Genomic DNA, 18518 nt, shown 5'->3' with positions numbered 1-18518 from the left:
GACATGTACCGAATATGGGTGAAATCGGTTCACAACCACGCCTGAAATCTCGATTATCCCTTTATCATGCGAGAGTATAAAATGTTCGGTGACACCCGATCTTAGCCCTTCCTTACTTGTTATTGTTACAAACATACAATATTAAGTGGTCGCTTGGAAGCTCCAATTGGCGCCACGTAGCGAAAAGAAGAAACGATTGGCGCGCTGTTGTCAACTCGGCTATAATCGCGTAGAAGAGTATAACAAGAAAAAATCACATGGTATCTTTACATCTTTTTATTGGCGTAGACGCGCTTATTTACTTAATTTTATGAAATTCTGAAGAGTGCACTATTTGTGATGTTTACATCTTGATTAAGTGGCGATGAAAGTGCGGTAAGACAAAACTCTATCAAATGTCGGAAATTTTATGGAAAAAAGATGAAACAACTAAGGATATGCAATTCTTCGATTATTGGTATGTACATACATATGTCGACCTTTCTGCTTTATCAAGATGAAGTGTGGTTTTTGATCAAAGAATGACAGTAAGAGCAGAGTTCTGTGCTGTTGAATGAATATTTTCAATACATACCAAAGTTCTCACGTCTACACCTTCCCGACGAAGCGTTTCATTACTCTGTCCACTGCATAAAGAGAAAACCGGCTGCTTTATATTGTGCTTCTTTATATAGTACAACATGGACTTTACCGGATGCATAATGTCATTCTAGTTGAAGTAAATAAACAAGCAAATTTATTAGCAAAAATATGCACATATTTAAGAAAATTTTTTTTTTTTTTTTTTTTTCAACTAAATCACTGACTGTTGACATTTTTCTCATTAATACATAGTTTTCACTTGAACACCAACACCAAACCAGATGTTTATTATCCGCACTGTAAGACGATATATCTCACACAAAAATACAAAAAAACACACACAACAACAGTGCGATTTACCGCTTGAAAATCCTTCACTCCGATCCTGGTGAACTTATTTACATATTCTTCATCCAAGCGCACACTGTTATTGGACACAAAGCGCACTTGCTTGCCATCATTCTTCAGCGCATTCACCGCTTCACCCGTCCGAGGGAGCGAAGCAGAAACCATCCACATAACACCGTCACAATCACACAACACTACATCGAAGGAGTTGACGAACTCCCTCTGCTCCTCAGCCGAGAGCTTCAAAATATGCGATACTTTGCGGGCAGACATGATCGTGACGTTAGTGTATGGTGTGGCTCGGACAAGTTCTCACTAAACTATTCTTCGCCATATTCAGTTTATTTATACTCGAACTCATTTGACTCATGTGTATGCATTCATACCTTTGATTAGTTTCATTGTGCTGAGCTCATTAGAGCTGAGCGTAACTAATTAACACTGCTGAACAAAAATATTTCTGAATTTAGCTTTAGACCTTAGTCATTTAGTACTGTATAGTTCAACTATTTCCAAAGGTTTCGTTTATCTTCTTTTATTGTAATAAACTTAAAAAGTCATTTAAATTAGTGTGATGCCCTCATATTTTCGTGAATTTTTTTGTCAAAAATATCTTATTTAAAAAAAAAATTCAAATCCATTTTTATATATTTTATTTATTTACTTAAGGATCGCTCTGCATAAGAATGAATTTAGTTCATCCAATGAAAATTGTAGGGAAACTACAAAAAAGTTGACAATTTATCTTTAATTTTAATCTTCATATCGACTCAAATTTAAAAGCTCTCAGATCTAAAGCATGTGAGATACTAAACTAGTTTTACTACTTTGGTAAAGTCTATACGGGAATTTGGTTCAATGTTAGAATGAAATCTAGCTATAATTCCATTCCATTAGAGTCCATATAAATGGAATTACTACTTAGTTGTTAAATATTCCTCCATTCACTATCTGATTTATTAGATTCTCTTTGTAGCATTAAATAAACTATACTAATTTCTGCTGAGACACATTTTTTAGCTAAATTTTTTCTAGCTTTCTTTCACCCCTCCCGTCAGTTGAACGGAAAGAGAGTAACCATTATCCAATCAGCTGTTATAGTAAATGTAGACTATTCAACAATTACTTTGTATATACATACATATACATTATTTACTCTCTTTAACTGTTCTGTCCGCCAAACCTTGGAGAGAGACGAATCGAGAAAACAAACTTCTTTTTTATTAGTAATACAAATAGTAATCGCATAAACAGAAAGAGATATAAAAACAACGAGTAATTGAGATATCGCTAAACTTTTTTTTGTTGTATCAGATGTAAATTTTTGTTAGGATTGTAATGCCTACACTTAGACAAGAATTTGTGAATGGAATGCTACGCATACATATCATATATACACATGTGTGAGCCAAACTAAAAAATATCAAAATATATATATTTTTTTTTTTGGATACCGTGAAAGCATTGTCTACAATGACGAAAAAATTGCGATAAATCGAGTTTATTATGAGTTTTGATTTTCCATATATGTAAATGACACAGGTTAGATGACCATAGGTTGGATTATACTGGCTTGCTATCACATACACTTACAGGTCTTTAGTAATGCCAGATGGAGGTTCAGTTTAATTTAAGGTGAAGGATTCATCTACCGGACGTCAACGCATTTTTTAACTTTAACAGCGGCAGACATCAAACGTTTGATACTTCCTCTAGTCCCTTGAACTTCGAAGCTCCTAGAAACTTAAAACGAGTTCTAGATAGTGCTGAATACAAGCATGGGAGGTGTTCCAGCGTCTCTCTTTTATCCACTTCTCTGCAGTTTCTAGATGTATCGTCAACACTTATGTCCATCCCAATATCATGTGATGCCAGTAGGATTTGACCAGTCAAGAGAAAAATACCGTCCATACAAGAGGATTTAAACGGTTCATTGATTGTCCGAAGTATTTTGCCTTTCGTTATGATGTCTGTAGGGACGTACTCTACGCTATTTTTTACATGTTGGAGATCTATAGGGTCTGTACATCATAGAAAATGAGTGTTGACCAGGTCTACCAGTGATTCCTTACATTTTTGGCGGTTGTCTTTTCTAACTTACCGAAGAAGCTCTACCACGACTCCCTATTGGTTTTACGAATTTCGTTTTTGTATTCTTTAAGTACAACTTTGTAATTCCCCCAGCAGATATTTTCACCGGCTAGCTTGGCTAGTTTGAAGGGTTCCTTGCCACTACGCCTGAGTGATTCGGGCATCTTCTTCCACCAAGGTGGCCTCGATTCACCCTTTGCAAGCATTGAAGGGAACGCTCCATACGCTTTTTTGATAACATAAGTGGGTGTGACTGTCCGTTCTTCTAGTTCAGAGATTAAATCACATTTTTCTAGTCCACTTTAATTCTTTATCACTAACTTCCCTCTTTCCCTTCAAAATGCAATATTTTATCAACAGACGAAGATCCTTTTTAACCTTTTTTTTTTTCAAAATAATAAAAGTCGTTTCACTCGAAATGATATAATTCATAAACTAATGATCCGATAGCTGTTAACTTTACACACACGCTTTCTGAAAGTTAGGGCTAACTAAAATCATAGTAAGACCATCTATGCGTCAGGTCGGGGACCAGTATTACGGAGGGTAAAGGGCTCAATAGATTAGACTTTTCTGATCCACTTTGAGCCAAAAGGTTCTCGTGAGCACTGAAGAGTATACTTTTTTAGTATAGAGGAAGTGGAGTCAAAATACGTACGTTCTGGTCGCCATAAAATGTATCTACAATAGACGCAGTAAACGCAGTATTTTAAATCAATATATAACAATGTGTGTATATGAACTTATGACTACTACATATAAATATCTGTTTATTCAGCGGACACGTGACATAATTTACTGATCTAAATCTTGGTGGAGCACATAAAGAATGTACCCGACGAATTTAAGACAGTGTTATGTTTAGGCTTTTTGGTTGGAAAAATATAATATGTATTTAAGTTAAAAAAGAGATACAAATTAATTAAGAATTTATTAAAAAGAGCTTAGTAAATTTTCATATTTTTTAAAAACAACAACAGGCAAATAAAATTCTGTGAAAAATTTTAGATTTTTGCGTGCCTTACGATTTCTTACTCTAAGTTCATGATTTTTGCGGCCTTAACGCAATATCACTTTAGTAAAAGATTCAGATATTCTAGGAAGAGCCTCGCACTGACCCGCTTCGTACGCAAAACAATAACCAAACTGGTTGAGTTGATCCTTAAGAGATATTGAGATTCACTACTATCTCTTGATGCCAATAATTCGAGGTTCAAGCACTGTGTCTTGTAACTTTTTCGATGTTATCGTCATTAACAAAGGTAGACGGACAACTCGCTTGTGACAAGTTTTCGATGTCTTCACGGCCTTCATGAATCCTTTATACCACTCAAACAGCTGTGTTCGTGAAAATGTCCGAAAGTGAGAGTCCGATTTCTTACCAAATTTTCAAGCTGCCAAACACACACTAATTGACAAAGTTAAAATCGAACTTCACACCAACATATAGTACAAAAAGATTATATCAATGTTCGCGAAGTTTATATTACTCAGTCCGGGACAATTTTGATCACATATTATAATTTCATATTATTTAAATACATTTTCACAAAGAAGTCTTAAGCAGTAGCTTTCCGGATAATCCAATGAATGCATTAAAATTTCAAATTAATAAAAAAAATATTTTCAATCGCACAATATTATCCAACAAAAATAAAATTTATGGTACAAATATTAAATTTTTAAGCATTTTTACTTATATTAGCATATAATTTTACAAAATCGGCCATGCTATCCGCATAAAAATGAGGCTGATCCTCCGCTTTTGCTTGCCACATTTGCTCTATGGGTGTGCTGCCGCTCAATACGAGCAAGGTTTGGAAACCACAATTCAGACCGAAGCGCACATCGTGCGTCAGAGAATCGCCCACAAACAGACAACGCTTGGGATCGGCCAATTTGTAGATGTTTTTCAAAATTTCTCCAAGCAAAACTGCCGGTTTACTAATTATTATCGGTTCCCGTCCTGTAAAGCGTTTAAGTGTGTCGAGGATATCGCAAAATCCTATAAGCAAATATAAAATTGATTAAATGTAAATCCCCAAGACAAATATACAAAATAAATCTTATAAACAAATATAAAATCGGTGTAATTATACATATATGCGGGTGGCTGCGAAACATACCCGGTAAGGTTAGATCTTTCGTCATCGGCAATAACCAATCAGTACCACCGGCAATAAACTGACAATCCTTGTCTGCTAGATATCGTGTAGCCGCCGCAATTTGCGGATAAGTTAAATCTAATTTGATATCATACAAAACAGCGCCCATTCTTGCTTCCGGCTCTGTGATTCTTCCCAAATTATCTGGTGTAATTTCTTCAGTGGTGTCCTTAAGGAATGAAAAAGAGTCAAAAGTTTTAGAAACTAACATAATAACTAACAAGTTTACAGAATTTTTATTTTTCTAAATTGTTCATTCATATTAGTAATTTACTGTATCTTGATAAGGACTTGGTACTTTTCTATTCTGACATCACATCTACATATCACAGCTTATGCAAGTATGAACATTTTTATGATATTCTGAAGAGCACATTTTTAACGGTGACAGATGTGTACATTTTGATTAGTTTCACTCAAGCGCTGTAAAACAAATACAAATCAAATAGAAATCAAGTGTGACAATGTCACGAAAGAGACGAATTAAGTATCTAAAGACATAAATTTGAACGAAGTCTTTATCAACATTAGATAGTAAACATGATAACCAAACTATTTTGTATAAACTTGTGACATTGAAAGCCGCAAAACACGAAATTAACGGTTCACTCAGATTTACTATATTGGACGAGGCGGGTTTAGAGGCCCGCAGAAGTGGGGTCACAAGTACTAAATGCAGCTTATGACTGATTGCATGCAGATCATTACGAAGGTATGAGCATTGCTCAACCGGCCTCCCGACGTAATACTTGACAGTGGTTGCCCGCGTAGACCGGAACGTGACGATAGGAAGTTTAGTTCGGATTCCATACATATGCTTGTAGTTCGACACTGACATGGATCATGTTTTGTTCATTTATAGTTTATTTATAACTCCTAAACTAATAGTTACATATATATGTATATACATATATATGAAATATCGAAACGTGTCTTACAGTGTGAAAATAACCGAAATCGTACTACAAGAATGGTTCCAAAGTAAACAGTACTTTCATTAATTAAAAACGTTTCGGTAAAATTTTTATCAATTTCAAAACGAAATTAAATGTTGGCTCTTTATTCGAAGCTCATTTTCGCAACGACAACACAAACATACTGACACTTAAAACGCAATAACTTCACTTCCAATCGATCAAATGTCATGAAATTCTCACTGCACAATCGATAAATATAGCAGATAGCACCAGTCGACTTATAGATGGCGCCACCAAGGGGCACTAGATTCAAAACATCCGGTTTACTATGGAACCCACCTTGTATATATAGATTTGGGTGAATATTTATTATACTTACCAAAGTCCTCACATCTACGCCCACTTTACGAAGCATTCTAGTACTGGGGGGACTGCATAATGAGAAAACCGGCTGCTTTATATTGTGCTTCTTTATATAGTACAACATGGACTTAATTGGATGTATAATGTCGTTCTAGTTGAAGTAAAGAAACAAATAATTTATTAGCAAACATATGTACATAGCCAAGAAAAATATTTTTAAGGGGTCACATCCACTTGGGAAGTTAAAAAACTCGATTTTTTGGTTTGCATAATATCGGATGTACATACATATATTTGAGAATATTCCAAAAATTTAACCGGTATATATGTATTTTCGGAGATATAAGCGTATTTTTAAGGTTTCTTTAATTTTTAAGTAGTGCGAGTATAATTGGCTCCAAAAACTGCTGTTTTCAGACTCGATGAGGGAAGTTTTGCCGAAAATGCTCAATCGATCGACTTGGAATTTTTACACAACTTTCTTAGTTATCCTTATCTAAATTATGTAAGGAAAATTATTTTTAATATCGATTTTTTAAGCCACTTTCTACAAATTTTTCACAAAAATCGACTTTATTTGGAAAGATATTTTGATAAAATCAGACTTGCGACTAGTCCTTCGATGATGACCTGTACTCATCTATAGTAATAGTATTTCTATTGGATTAGATATAATTTTAAGCAGATGTTGGGAATGCCAGAAAACTTTTTTGGAGCTACTCCTTGAGATCGGCTATGGGTTCAAAAGAATCCGAATTTGTCAAAATGTATTGCCCTTTAATAATCAGCAAAAGAGCATTATTTTTTATTTATTTATCAAAAAAAAAAAAACCTCGTAAAAAAATTCACAAAACACGCGTTTCTTCTGACTAGCAAGTGGATAGAACCCCTCAATTAGAACACTAATTTTTTGCCAACTGTATTATTAATATGCCATCTTCACTTGAACTTAACCACTGAATGAGGCACACACTGTACTTTAAGCATGACAGATCCGAACCTTAGTCCGCTTTTTCTCACACATAGCCGACTAACAACAGAAAAATAGTTCGGCTCACCGTTTGAAAATCCTTCACACCGATCCCGGCGAACAGCTTAACGTATTCATCGTCCGAGCGCATACTGTTATTGGTCACAAATAGCACTTGCTTGCCGCCAGCCTTCAGTGCATTCACCGCTTCACCCGAACCAGGCAGCGGTGCCGCAATCATCCACATAACACCGTCACAATCACACATCACTACGTCGAAGGAGTTGACGAACTCCTTCTGCTCCTGCGCGGAGAGCTTCAAAATATGCGGTATTTTACGAGCAGTCATAATTGTACAACGATCCGCCACTCACGCATATCTTAGATAAAGTAACTTTAAAGATTTCATCTCACAATACATTTATATAAATTTTGTTGGCTCATTTTTACGCTATATAAGAAAGCACGTAAATAATTTTTATTGGCGAAGACTCTTTATGGATAAACGTGATTAAAAAAACCTGCTCAACGAAAATAATAGACAAAAAAAATCTGAAACGCTGGAAAATTTTTTAAAAACTGTAAGCATAAATAACGCTTACGAGTATACCAACTATAGAACTTAGAGAACTTAATATCTACAGCTGCAGTGGCCGAACACTGTTCAACAGAAATAATCACCCTATTGTTCAAAATTTCTTATTTTATATTTATTCCAAAAAAAGCAAAAAAAAAAAACGTTACCTTCGACTGAACTGAAGCTATAAAACCCTTCACAGGTGCATTTCTTGTAAGAGGGTTTTTCATTAAATAAAACAAAAATAATTTGGGATATCAATGTAATTCTTTATTTCTGTGAAAGTACATTCGAAGCCATTATGTATGGAGCTCGATTTCTTTTGCATGGCAACCACAGGCATGCTTGCAGAAGTCCAGAAGTCCAGACGCTGAGCCCAATAATTTTACGTTCCATATTCGTTTGAAATTCATCAATCCATCATGTTCTAACGATGTCAAATCGCATGACCGAGGCGGCCAATGGACTGGGCCATTTCGTGAGACAACACGTTCACCAAACTTAGTTTTCAATAAATCGGTCGTGAGATTCGTTGCCTGTCTTCCGGTCCTGTGCTGTTGGAACCACATATTATCCAAGTCCGTATCATTCAATTGGGGCCAAAAATATTCGGTTATCATAAAACGGTAGCGATTCCCATTCACAGTAACAAATGACGCCGCCGGCCCCTAAACCGCTTCAAACCGTAATTTTTTTGGGTTGCAATGGTGACTCATAGAGTACAAGGTGGATTGCCACCTGACCAATAACGCATTTTTTTTTATTGATGATGCCGAAGTCAAAAATGAGCCTCATAGCTGAGATGATTTTTCGATGAAAATCCAAATCATTTTTAAGTTGTTGCTCAGCCCAACTCACGAACATACGACGATTCTGGTGGGTAAGCGGCTTCAGTTCTTGCGTCAATTTGATCTTGTAAGGATGTAGGCGAGGATCTATTCGCAAAATTCGCCACAACGACATCACAGAGACGCTTAACGCTTGAGAACGACGTGTGAGAAACTGATTTGGGTCTTCCTCAATTAATGCCTAGCGGCAGCAATATTCTCGACACTACGAGCATTTCTTTGTCTCGCTGGAACATATTGTGCTGTGCCTATGAATTCAATTGTTTCTCACAAGACGCTGACAATTGGACGTAGCGCTCTTAAAGTTGAGGCCCCTGACTCCGAGTTTCGGTAATAAATTTTAATATAATCATTTCGACTCGTTGTTGGATCGTATATCTTTCCATGATGAAATGGCAAACGTTTGTGACGTCAGCAATGTTTATAATATGCATTAAATTACAGTTATGTAAAGAAGCCCGTTTCGTTGCGGGTATTTTGGCATTTTTTATATTCAGCGATGTTAGTACGAGTTTCCTGAATGTCAAATCAAAATATCTTTCCGCACTAACATTATTATTTTTTGCTTTGATATCTGCTCTCGGGATAATCGAGATAATCACGGTCACAATGTTATTTACACACTCCATTAGCACAACGCTGATAACACTTTTGCCATTTTACGAAAATTTGCATTAATTTTGCCCTGACAGCCGGTGGTGACAAATATTTCAGCCTCAGGTGTTTGCTTTGAAGCTTTTCCACACTTCACGCTCAGCTGGCAGCAAAAGAGATATGCAGTTTGCGCTCAGCTGTGCTTAAAATCTAGCTAGAAATGAGTAGAGCGCTCTGTTGCGGCGCTCTGCCGGCAACAACACAATGAGAAACACTTCATTCAGCTGATGTTTACTTAGAGTGATATCGATTACCGTTGACACGCCTCACCTGTCGTTATTTTGCCGGCATGCCGGCGGCAGCAGTGGGGTGTTGGGTGCACTACGGTCTCAGGCCGCATTTGATAAGACACCTTAGAGATAAAAAATACCAAAAACTTCGGGAACGTATGATTAAGTTACAAATTTGAGGCGAAAAATTTAATCGAAACGACAATTTAAAATTCACTTTGCCAACAGAGCAGTAGGCGTACGGTATTTACACACACATTTAACGCGTATCTACCGTTAATGAAAAGTACGCAGACTAAAAACTGAAAACTTACAAAAATTAGTTGACATCATATTTGCTAAAAATAATTTTGCAATTTGTGTAAAAGCAAAAAAGTTGGAAAAACAATGAACACTATACACGAAGTGCCAATCGGTGATCTCAATGGCAACGAAGCCACGACTATTGCGAGTGTAGTGTCTACCACAAGTCTCTCTAATGCCAGCAGTATTTCCAGCACCAGCAACAGCACCAAAGTCACCATCAACTCCAGCAGTGATACGTCGGTGCCGCAGACAGCGAAGTCACAGGACGATTCAACCACAACAACGACAACAACCACAACAAACGGTGAGCCCAAAAACGCAGCGAATAAGAGCAACCAAAACGAAGCTGAGACTCCAGCAGCCAGTACAAGCAGTAGTGATGCAACAACTACCGCCACAACAAGGGCAATCGTCAATGGTAATACGAAGAGTTTACGCAACGATCTCAGTGCGGATCTAAAAATAATCGGTCATTTGAAGAATATCGAGAAGATCAATGAGAAGCGACGACTCTTTCTCAACAACACCATCAGCGAGTACACGATCGATGAGAAGACCGAAACGGAAACCAAGACACAGACGATTAATGGCGCCGAAACGGTACTTAGCGAGACGCGTATACACACACGCGAAGAGCAACAAAATGTTGGTGGCAACAAACTGGGCAGCAGCAGTGCAACCGAGCTCAATGATCATACAAAGGCGGCAACCGCAAACTTCTCAGCTACGAAATATGCAACACTACCGCGTTCACCCGGTACACCGCCACCCAAGCCGCCTATGTTGAGTCGCACACGTAGCATTGGTGTTGGTGATCAGCGCTCGCATTCCGCCACATCGGTGCCAACCACGCCAATCAAAGCAGTAGCAACAACAACAACGCCAGCAGCAGTGTCGCTCGCAAATGCAACAGCAGCGCTTGCACCGATTGCTACACCCACACCAACAACAATTTCAACACCCACATCACCATTGCCAACCGCGACTGCCTTGAGCCCGCACAGCTCGCCAACCACGAAAGCCACAACTTTGATTACGAGCGCTGTCTTGCCGCAACCGATCAAAGTGGCCACCGTACAGCTGCGTGAAGAGCCGGTGCCGACATTGCGTCGCGTAATGGAGCGACCGGTCTCACTGTCGCCGGAGGCGCCCAAGCAGATTTCCATTAATCACTATGAACGTCTGATTGAGGAACTCAAGTGCCCCGGTTGTGCCTATCCGATGAAGTCACCGGTTTTGTTATGCAAGACGGGTCACAGTATCTGTCAGCAGTGCACTCGCGTGCTCTTACTCTGTCCGCTATGTAAGGTAAGTGCTTAGTTATTTGAGTTTTTGTTTAAAAAATGTATCAGTTTTTTAGTTTTTTACATTCCACACCGGATATATTGGTCTAATCTCACTCAATCTTTTGATAGTGAAACTTTTTGTCACAGGGTATAAGAAATTTAGGTTCGGATGGGTTAGCAACCCTCTGTTAGTTAAGATCTGGATCTGGTTAACTCATCCAAAATTCCTTCTTGCGGTGAAATTAACCAGTACTTAACTGACAGTTGGTTACTAATTAGACATTGAGAAAACGACCCTTAGTCTTTTAAGTGCTCAACGCCTCCAAYTCGTATTACATACATACATATGTGTATATATGCCATTTCTTTCCTCGACAAAAATCACTTTTCCTATCAAATATTCAATATTATCGCACTTTATATTTGCTTTTGCCGGCATTAAAGTGTCAATATGTATTATTTATATATATATACCTGTATATAATGTCGCTAAATGTAATTATTTAATTCAGTTTGACGTCAATAATCTTTTTGCCGTACTGTCGATGAAGCTGATATCATTTTTCTGTTTTTAACTTTTCCATTATACATATAATCTTTCAATCAGAGCCAGAATATAATAAATATTCGAACAAGAAGGACCGTTAAATTCGGCTACTTCAAAGCTATAATACCCTTCACAGGGGCTTTTCTTGTAGCATAAGACGGTATAAACAGGTTTCTATCTCGATTTTGATAGATCATATGGTAACCATATGCTATAGAGATCCGATCTTTAATAATCCAATGCGGAATTCTTCAAGACATCTCGTCAAATAAAAAGTTTTCTATACAAATACTCGAGTTTGATCGAACAGTTTATATGACAGCTACATTTTATAGTGCTTCGATATACAGGGTTCCTACACGTGAACAGTTTCTTGGGAAGAAAAGAGCGTGTACAATATTTCAAGTCGCAATATCTAAAACTGAGGGTAGTTTGCATATATACTTGGCTACGTCGAACCACCTCGGCACGCTGATGATGTCATAGTTATATGCGAAATAAACTTCGTGGCAAACTCAAAATATCTTGTTCAGGAAGACTCCGTCGAAAAGAAACCGCATTATCATAAAATTGCATGGCAGATTAAATAGATAGATAGGGTTATATACAGTTAGCAGACCGAAAAAAGCGAATTTCCAATATTTTTTCTGAGAAAACTTTTAAATTTATTGATCCAAAAATTTGTACACATATTACGTTTCATGGCGATCACTCATTATATCTCTGAGCTGGATCCTCTGAAATTAAAAAAAGAAACAGATTTCGTTAAAATAATGTTAAACAATAGTAATTAGTCGAAGTAATAAGCAACAATTTTTTTTTTTTGGTACTATACGAGGTGTGTTCAAAAATTATTTAATTATTCATGACTATCTATTTTGCCCCCTTCAAAGTAATCCCCATGAGATATTATGCACTTGAGCCAACGCTTTTTCCAATCTTCGAAGCACTTCAAAAAATCATTTTTTTTTATCTTCTTCAGCTCCTCTTTCGATGCCGTCTTTATCTCGTCAAGAGAAGCGTAACGTCGTCCTTTCATGGGCCTCTTCAGTTTAGGGAACAAGAAAAAGTCACAGTGGGCCAGATCTGGGGAATACGGTGGCTGCGGCATCATTAGTGTGTTGTTTTTGGCCAAAAAGTCGCACACGAGCAACGATGTGTGAGCAGGGGCGTTATCGTGGTGCAAAAGTCAATTTTTGTCACATCTTCTCGGCCTTCGGAGAACATTTTATACCACCGATAAACGTTGCTTCGGTCCAAGGTAGCTTCTCCGTATGCCACAGTCAACATTCGGAATGAATCCGCGCACTTAATTTCGTTTTTCACACAAAATTTGATACAGGTTCTTTGATCCATTTTTTTGGCCGAGCTTGTCGGCATAAGTGAGAGACATGAGTACCAACATAACGCCACAAAAAATTCGAAATTCGAATATACGTAACCCGCGAAAATTCAAAATTCGCGATACTTTTTGAACACACCTCGTATATAACCCCTTAAAAGAATTCTCTCCTCTCTTTAACTGCATTCCTTAATACTTATATCATTGCGTCGCAGAGATCCCTCGGTGCGACTTTTTCTCTCCTCAGAAGAAGTGCTGTGATCTTTTTTACGAATGGGTCGAAGCTAGAAGGGACGGTTGGAGGGGGAGTTTTCTATAAGAAGCTCTTCGTCAATCTTAGCTTTAGACAGTCCATTTTAGTGTTATTCATGTAGTCCACCTCATTCAGTCCACTTTAGTGTTATTCATCAGGCTGCTATCAAAGTGCCGGTAGACGTACTGCTACGAAGTGTAGCCTCTTTCAGGGACGTGAGCATTCACTTCGACCGCAGAGCGCCAATACTAACGCTGAGCTGGTAAATTGTACGCTCAAAGCTAGTCAAGAACTGCCTGTACTTGATAGAAATAGCATCAAACTACTTCATCATACGACTGGCGGAACTGCTGGCAACAGCAAAGCCGATGAATCAGTCAGAGGGAGCACTCGTGCCCTGCACACATCGCAATGGGACCGAGTTGGTCCTCCATTAACGTCCAGCGAGGACCAATGGACCTCGCGTGCTATTAGTGGACGCTGGGCGTAGTAGAGTAGAACGTAAGATATCTACTAAACTCCTTGCCTTAAGCAAAGTCCATCTTGCCGCAGCTCCTCTCAAAAAAGACGTTTTGCGTTGACCACTATATCTCTTAACTGGATCCTCTGAAATTAAAAAACCAAACAGATTTCGTTAAAATAATGTTAATTTTTCGGTGAGAAAAGATTAAATTACTATGTAAAAAATGTATGTAAGAAGCTCTTGTTAAACTAATCGGTTTAGCCGTTTTCGAGTAATGTTGGACACTGATTTTGAAAGCACCATTTTGAAAAAAACGCGTTTAAAGTTTGGCCTTGTACTTCCAAGCACTATGAAACGACTTTTCAAATTTGCGTGTGACTTCGAAAATATTCACCGGAACATTATGTATATGTACATTAAAAAAAAGGAAGAAATATTTTTTTGAAAATTGTAACTGCATACATATAACCTCTTAACTGCTCTCTCTCTCTCTAGAGTTTAGTTTAGTCATTTCATTATCATATTTTCACATAGTAGAGTGGGAAATATAGACTCCTCGCCGACAATGTTTTGCACTTAAATAAATTTAAATTGCGGCTATTTTCACGGCAATGTTATCTTGGCACACTTTAATGCAGCAAAGACTCGAGTAAGTTTTTATAACCCACCAACTTAAATTGTTGTTTAATCAATTGTAGAACATTTCAATTCATTTATCTTTTCACATTTCATTTTGAGTTATCTAATATGTGAAAGGAAATCGGTGATGAAGGCAAGGTCGAAAGAATTGCTGTATGTAAATATGTATATATTATATGTATATAGTTCTATATCTTATCGCTTACGTAAAGAGACCGAATTGAAATTTTTGTTGTACGTGCCTGTGTCCACAAAGCTTGTAACTCACTTCTCACTCTCCACAGGAGCCCTTCACCACTATACGCTCTCTCACCGTCGAAGCGCTCTGCTCGAAAGCGCATTTCCGTTGCTCGAATGCCTCAGGCGGCTGTACAGTGCGTCTGCAAATCGATCTGCTGAGCTGGCACGAGAAGCAATGCATCTACAAGCCGATGAAATGCTTTATGGGCCGTGTGTGGGGCGATTGCGAATGGGCGGGTCGCGAGGCCCACTGGAAGGATCATTTGGAGAAAGATCATGCCGATAAGGTGTTCACCACAGAAACGACCGATATGATTTGGAATATGGGTGTAAAGCAAAAACCGCTTACAGGTTACTATGTCTTCATTGTGTTCGATGAGATGTTCAATTTTTACGAAGTGCATGATAAGGAGCGTATACTCTTCACCATGGCCTGCACATCGACTGTGAAGGAGAAGAAGCATAATTACGCCTTCGAGGTGACAATTGTGCATCAGGAGAATGAAGCCATAGCCATAACGCAGAAGTATCCGGTGCATAGTGAGTACGATAAGGACATATTGGCGGAGGGCACATGTATTAGCATGTCGCTAACGGATCTCGCGAAGTTCATCGATGAGGATCGGGTAAGCACCTTGAAAAAATTATATATTTTTTTTTAGTCTTTTTGATTAAAATTGTTTTTCTGTTCAGCTACTGCATTACCGCGTCCGTATTGTGGAGATAAAGACGCCACGTAAAGTGCGGAATTCGCTCCGCAACAGTCCCCACACCGGTATACATCCAACCGATTTCCAGCAGACACAAATCGAGGGTGTTAATCTAAAAGGCGTGCCAGCGGAGGTGATTGTTACACGTAAATTGGATGACATACCGTTTGCGGATAACGGTACTGCCGACACACCGCATAGCGGTGGCGCACAATCGGCTGAAGGCGTGAGTGAAAGTGAAGGTGAGCGGGTAAAAGTTAAAAGCATTTACAAAGGAAAATTTTCCAGTAATGAAAGCGGCTCCGAAAGCGATCCGGAATTCGAAGCTTTTATAGCTAAGAAATGGGGCACACCACAATTACATTTCAATAGAAAATTTTTGAAAAACAATTCCAATGAAAGCAATTCAACCGATGAGGCGAGCAGTTTGCAAAGACTTGATCGCAGATTTGTGCCGGATGATAAAATTTCAGTGACCAGTACTAGTACGAGCTACAAGAAGCGTGTCACCAACTCGCTGCGTAAAAGTTTCCGTGGCTTCAAGACTCCACAGATATTTAATAAGAAGACGCCTACCGATCTAAAAGACAGCAAGTAGTGTACAGAAGCAGTGATAGCAAATGTGTGGACACTCAAAATTAGATTTCTTTCAGAATTTTTACATATATGCGTAGATGTGTTACAAAACTCAAGGATTTGTATTGATGCCATTAACGGATTTTGGTTTTTGTGGTTATTTCTTAAGCACTCACTAATGCATGAGTACAATAAGAAATTACAGCAGAAATCAGTATCCACACATCTTATGAGTACGTATTTGTTCCAAATTTAATAATACATATTTATGTATGTATCTATGTGTGTATTTAATACAATAAATATTAAAAAAAATAACTGAGTTTATGGATTATTTAAGAGAACTTATTCTTTTGTGAGACATTTGCGTTTTTAAGCAACTACTGCCATAAGTTCTGTTACAAGTTCAGACCATTTTGGAAATGAAACTACGCATAAAAAAATTTGTAAGCAAGTTGGTCTGTTCGTTCTATTCATTTTGTTTTACATAATTTCCTGTTTTCTTATAGGATTGCCAAAATAGAATGCGTTCGCGAATAGTTTTTATGGCATAATGGATTGAACCACACGAAGACGACCACTCGAATTCTGCCGTTACAACAACAACAACAACAACAACAAGACGACCACTTATATATGTATTATAAGCTTTGTACCAGATTTTATGGCAGAACTAAGCAATCAGAACTAATATATTTTATGCACATATTTATTATATTGGGTTTGGTACGGTTATATATAAAATCTAAATGTTTAAACAATACATTCCCACAAAGTTTTTTGAACTTTTGCTCAGGAAACAGCACTTGCAAACAGCCGGATATAAATTAGGAACTGTCCGGTTATGTAGAACCAGCTTTTAAATTTCGAAATTATCACAAAGTTATTTAGTGTGTAGTTAAATTCAAATACCTGCCGAAAATTCGTTAATGCAAGTGGTTATTGGAACAGAATGGATGTCTCAAATTCAAAGGAAAATAAATATAATAGTTATATGTTAACAATATAATTTTTCAAATACAAAATTTTAACTAGTTACATTAAAAAAATTGTTAAATGTAAAAATATTAATATAAGTGTAAATCATTCAATAAAATTATGTTGTTGTTACTGCTACAATGAATTATCCATACATGCTGTGTTTCATTACTATACCATTTTGTTCCACTCTAACAGCTGATAGTTTACAAAGCAATTGATAAGTTTCTGTGTACCAAACAAAGCGGTTTCAATAAATTTATGGTATATAATTTATATTTTAACTCAAATTAAATGTTTTAGTATTTTGCAAATTAACATGTACTTTGTGTTTGTAGCTAAGCAATGGGCGTCACTGTATTGCTGCCATATCAGATACCAGAAGGTAAGACGGGCGCTCAAGCCATTGACTACCTCACCAAGCGCCTTTTGGCATTGGGCGCCATACACACCGGCCAATTCCTGGTCGATTGCGAAACATACATTTCCACACCACAACACGGTCCAGCCAAAACTGTACATGTGCTGCACGATTCTGAATATCCTGCATCCACATTTTCTATATTAGACAATGGCGCCGGCAAACAAATACCACTAGTGGCAGACAACCTATTCGATTTGCTTATGCTGAAAATGACTTCAGTATACACTTCGAAAAAACAAACGAAGATTGAATCGAAAGGTGCGCGTTTCGAATACGGTGATTTTCTCATCAAGTTGGGTTCAGTCACAATGATGGAAAACTTTAAGGGCATACTCATTGAGATTGAATACCGACCATGTGTGGTACTTTCGTATTGTTGGGAAATGATACGTGAAACTTTGCAAGGTTTTCTCGGCATGCAAATCGCCAAAGAGTATCCAGCATATTTTTCGCAACAAATAATGAATACTATGGGCCAACAGCAGATACATACCAAACAAAATGAAGTGTACGAGCCAATCGATACGATTAATCAGTATTTGGAAAGTTTCACAAATTATCGCAAACAAAATGTGTTGCCGGTGGCAGGCAGTGCAACGGCTGGCGCGGCGTCAGCGCAAAATACAGCGGCCAATATGCAGGGCGGCACTCAACGCATGCGGCTCTAGTGTTAATGGCCGGTTTTGTGTAGTAATTTTAGGAAATTTATTTAAATTAAATTAAGTGGAGAAGTGTACTGCTGTAATTATTACGTAGCTCGAGCACAGTTGTTTATTTTCCTTAAAATGAATTTTTGCCCGACTCACCTTACGTTTTTTCTCAATATTTTAAATCGGATTGTGCTGGTTACGCAGTCGCAAGTTTTCAAAAACTCCAAATACAGACGTGTTCGAAATAATAAGAACAACCAAAGTGAATATCGAAATCATTGAATAAAAGTTTTTCAGTAATATTTTATTGAGCCTTTTTTCTTAAAAAATTTATACATATTGTGAGTATTAAAAAAATT

General features: G+C 37.6%; 4 protein-coding genes across 6 annotated transcripts in view; 2 read left to right on the top strand and 2 right to left on the bottom strand.

The window, feature by feature from the left end:
* Window positions 1-1233, bottom strand: part of LOC108971042 (4-nitrophenylphosphatase-like) — a 2939-nt gene extending 1706 nt beyond the window's left edge. The window contains exons 1-2 of the mRNA XM_018936825.1: window positions 943-1233; window positions 575-709 (exon numbers count right to left, since the gene is read on the bottom strand). Coding sequence (XP_018792370.1) covers window positions 575-709; window positions 943-1203 — 396 coding nt within the window. The 5' untranslated portion in view covers window positions 1204-1233. The remainder of the gene's footprint in view (window positions 1-574; window positions 710-942) is intronic.
* LOC108971039 overlaps window positions 1-16414 on the top strand; it is a 24592-nt gene extending 8178 nt beyond the window's left edge. The window contains exons 2-5 of one of the 3 annotated variants that reach the window (XM_018936819.1): window positions 9974-11359; window positions 14866-15447; window positions 15515-16125; window positions 16185-16414. In XM_018936819.1, the coding sequence (XP_018792364.1) occupies window positions 10133-11359; window positions 14866-15447; window positions 15515-16125; window positions 16185-16236 (2472 nt within the window). In that variant the 5' untranslated portion in view covers window positions 9974-10132 and the 3' untranslated portion in view covers window positions 16237-16414. Of the gene's footprint in view, window positions 1-9774; window positions 11360-14865; window positions 15448-15514 lie in introns of those variants that run through there. The other 2 variants (XM_018936820.1, XM_018936821.1) reach the window with 2 other exon arrangements.
* On the bottom strand, window positions 4487-7845 carry LOC108971043 (4-nitrophenylphosphatase-like). The gene is made up of 4 exons (XM_018936826.1): window positions 7525-7845; window positions 6483-6617; window positions 5148-5355; window positions 4487-5026 (listed from the first exon to the last, which is right to left on the bottom strand). The coding sequence occupies exons 1-4, from the start codon at window positions 7783-7785 to the stop codon at window positions 4704-4706; spliced, it is 927 nt and encodes a 308-aa protein (XP_018792371.1). The 5' UTR covers window positions 7786-7845; the 3' UTR covers window positions 4487-4703.
* Window positions 16415-17276: 862 nt separating the features above from the next.
* Window positions 17277-18466, top strand: LOC108971000 (mediator of RNA polymerase II transcription subunit 20). Its single transcript, XM_018936764.1, has 2 exons — window positions 17277-17349; window positions 17424-18466. The coding sequence occupies exon 2, from the start codon at window positions 17431-17433 to the stop codon at window positions 18175-18177; it is 747 nt and encodes a 248-aa protein (XP_018792309.1). The 5' UTR covers window positions 17277-17349; window positions 17424-17430; the 3' UTR covers window positions 18178-18466.
* Window positions 18467-18518: the final 52 nt, after the last annotated feature.

Source organism: Bactrocera latifrons, unplaced genomic scaffold, assembly GCF_001853355.1.
Source record: "Bactrocera latifrons isolate USDA-ARS-PBARC rearing strain unplaced genomic scaffold, ASM185335v1 scaffold_32, whole genome shotgun sequence".
In the NCBI taxonomy this organism is placed as follows: Eukaryota; Metazoa; Arthropoda; class Insecta; order Diptera; family Tephritidae; genus Bactrocera; species Bactrocera latifrons.
The sequence above is the reverse complement of the archived record's forward strand: the minus strand, read 5'-3'. Positions and strand labels throughout refer to the sequence as shown.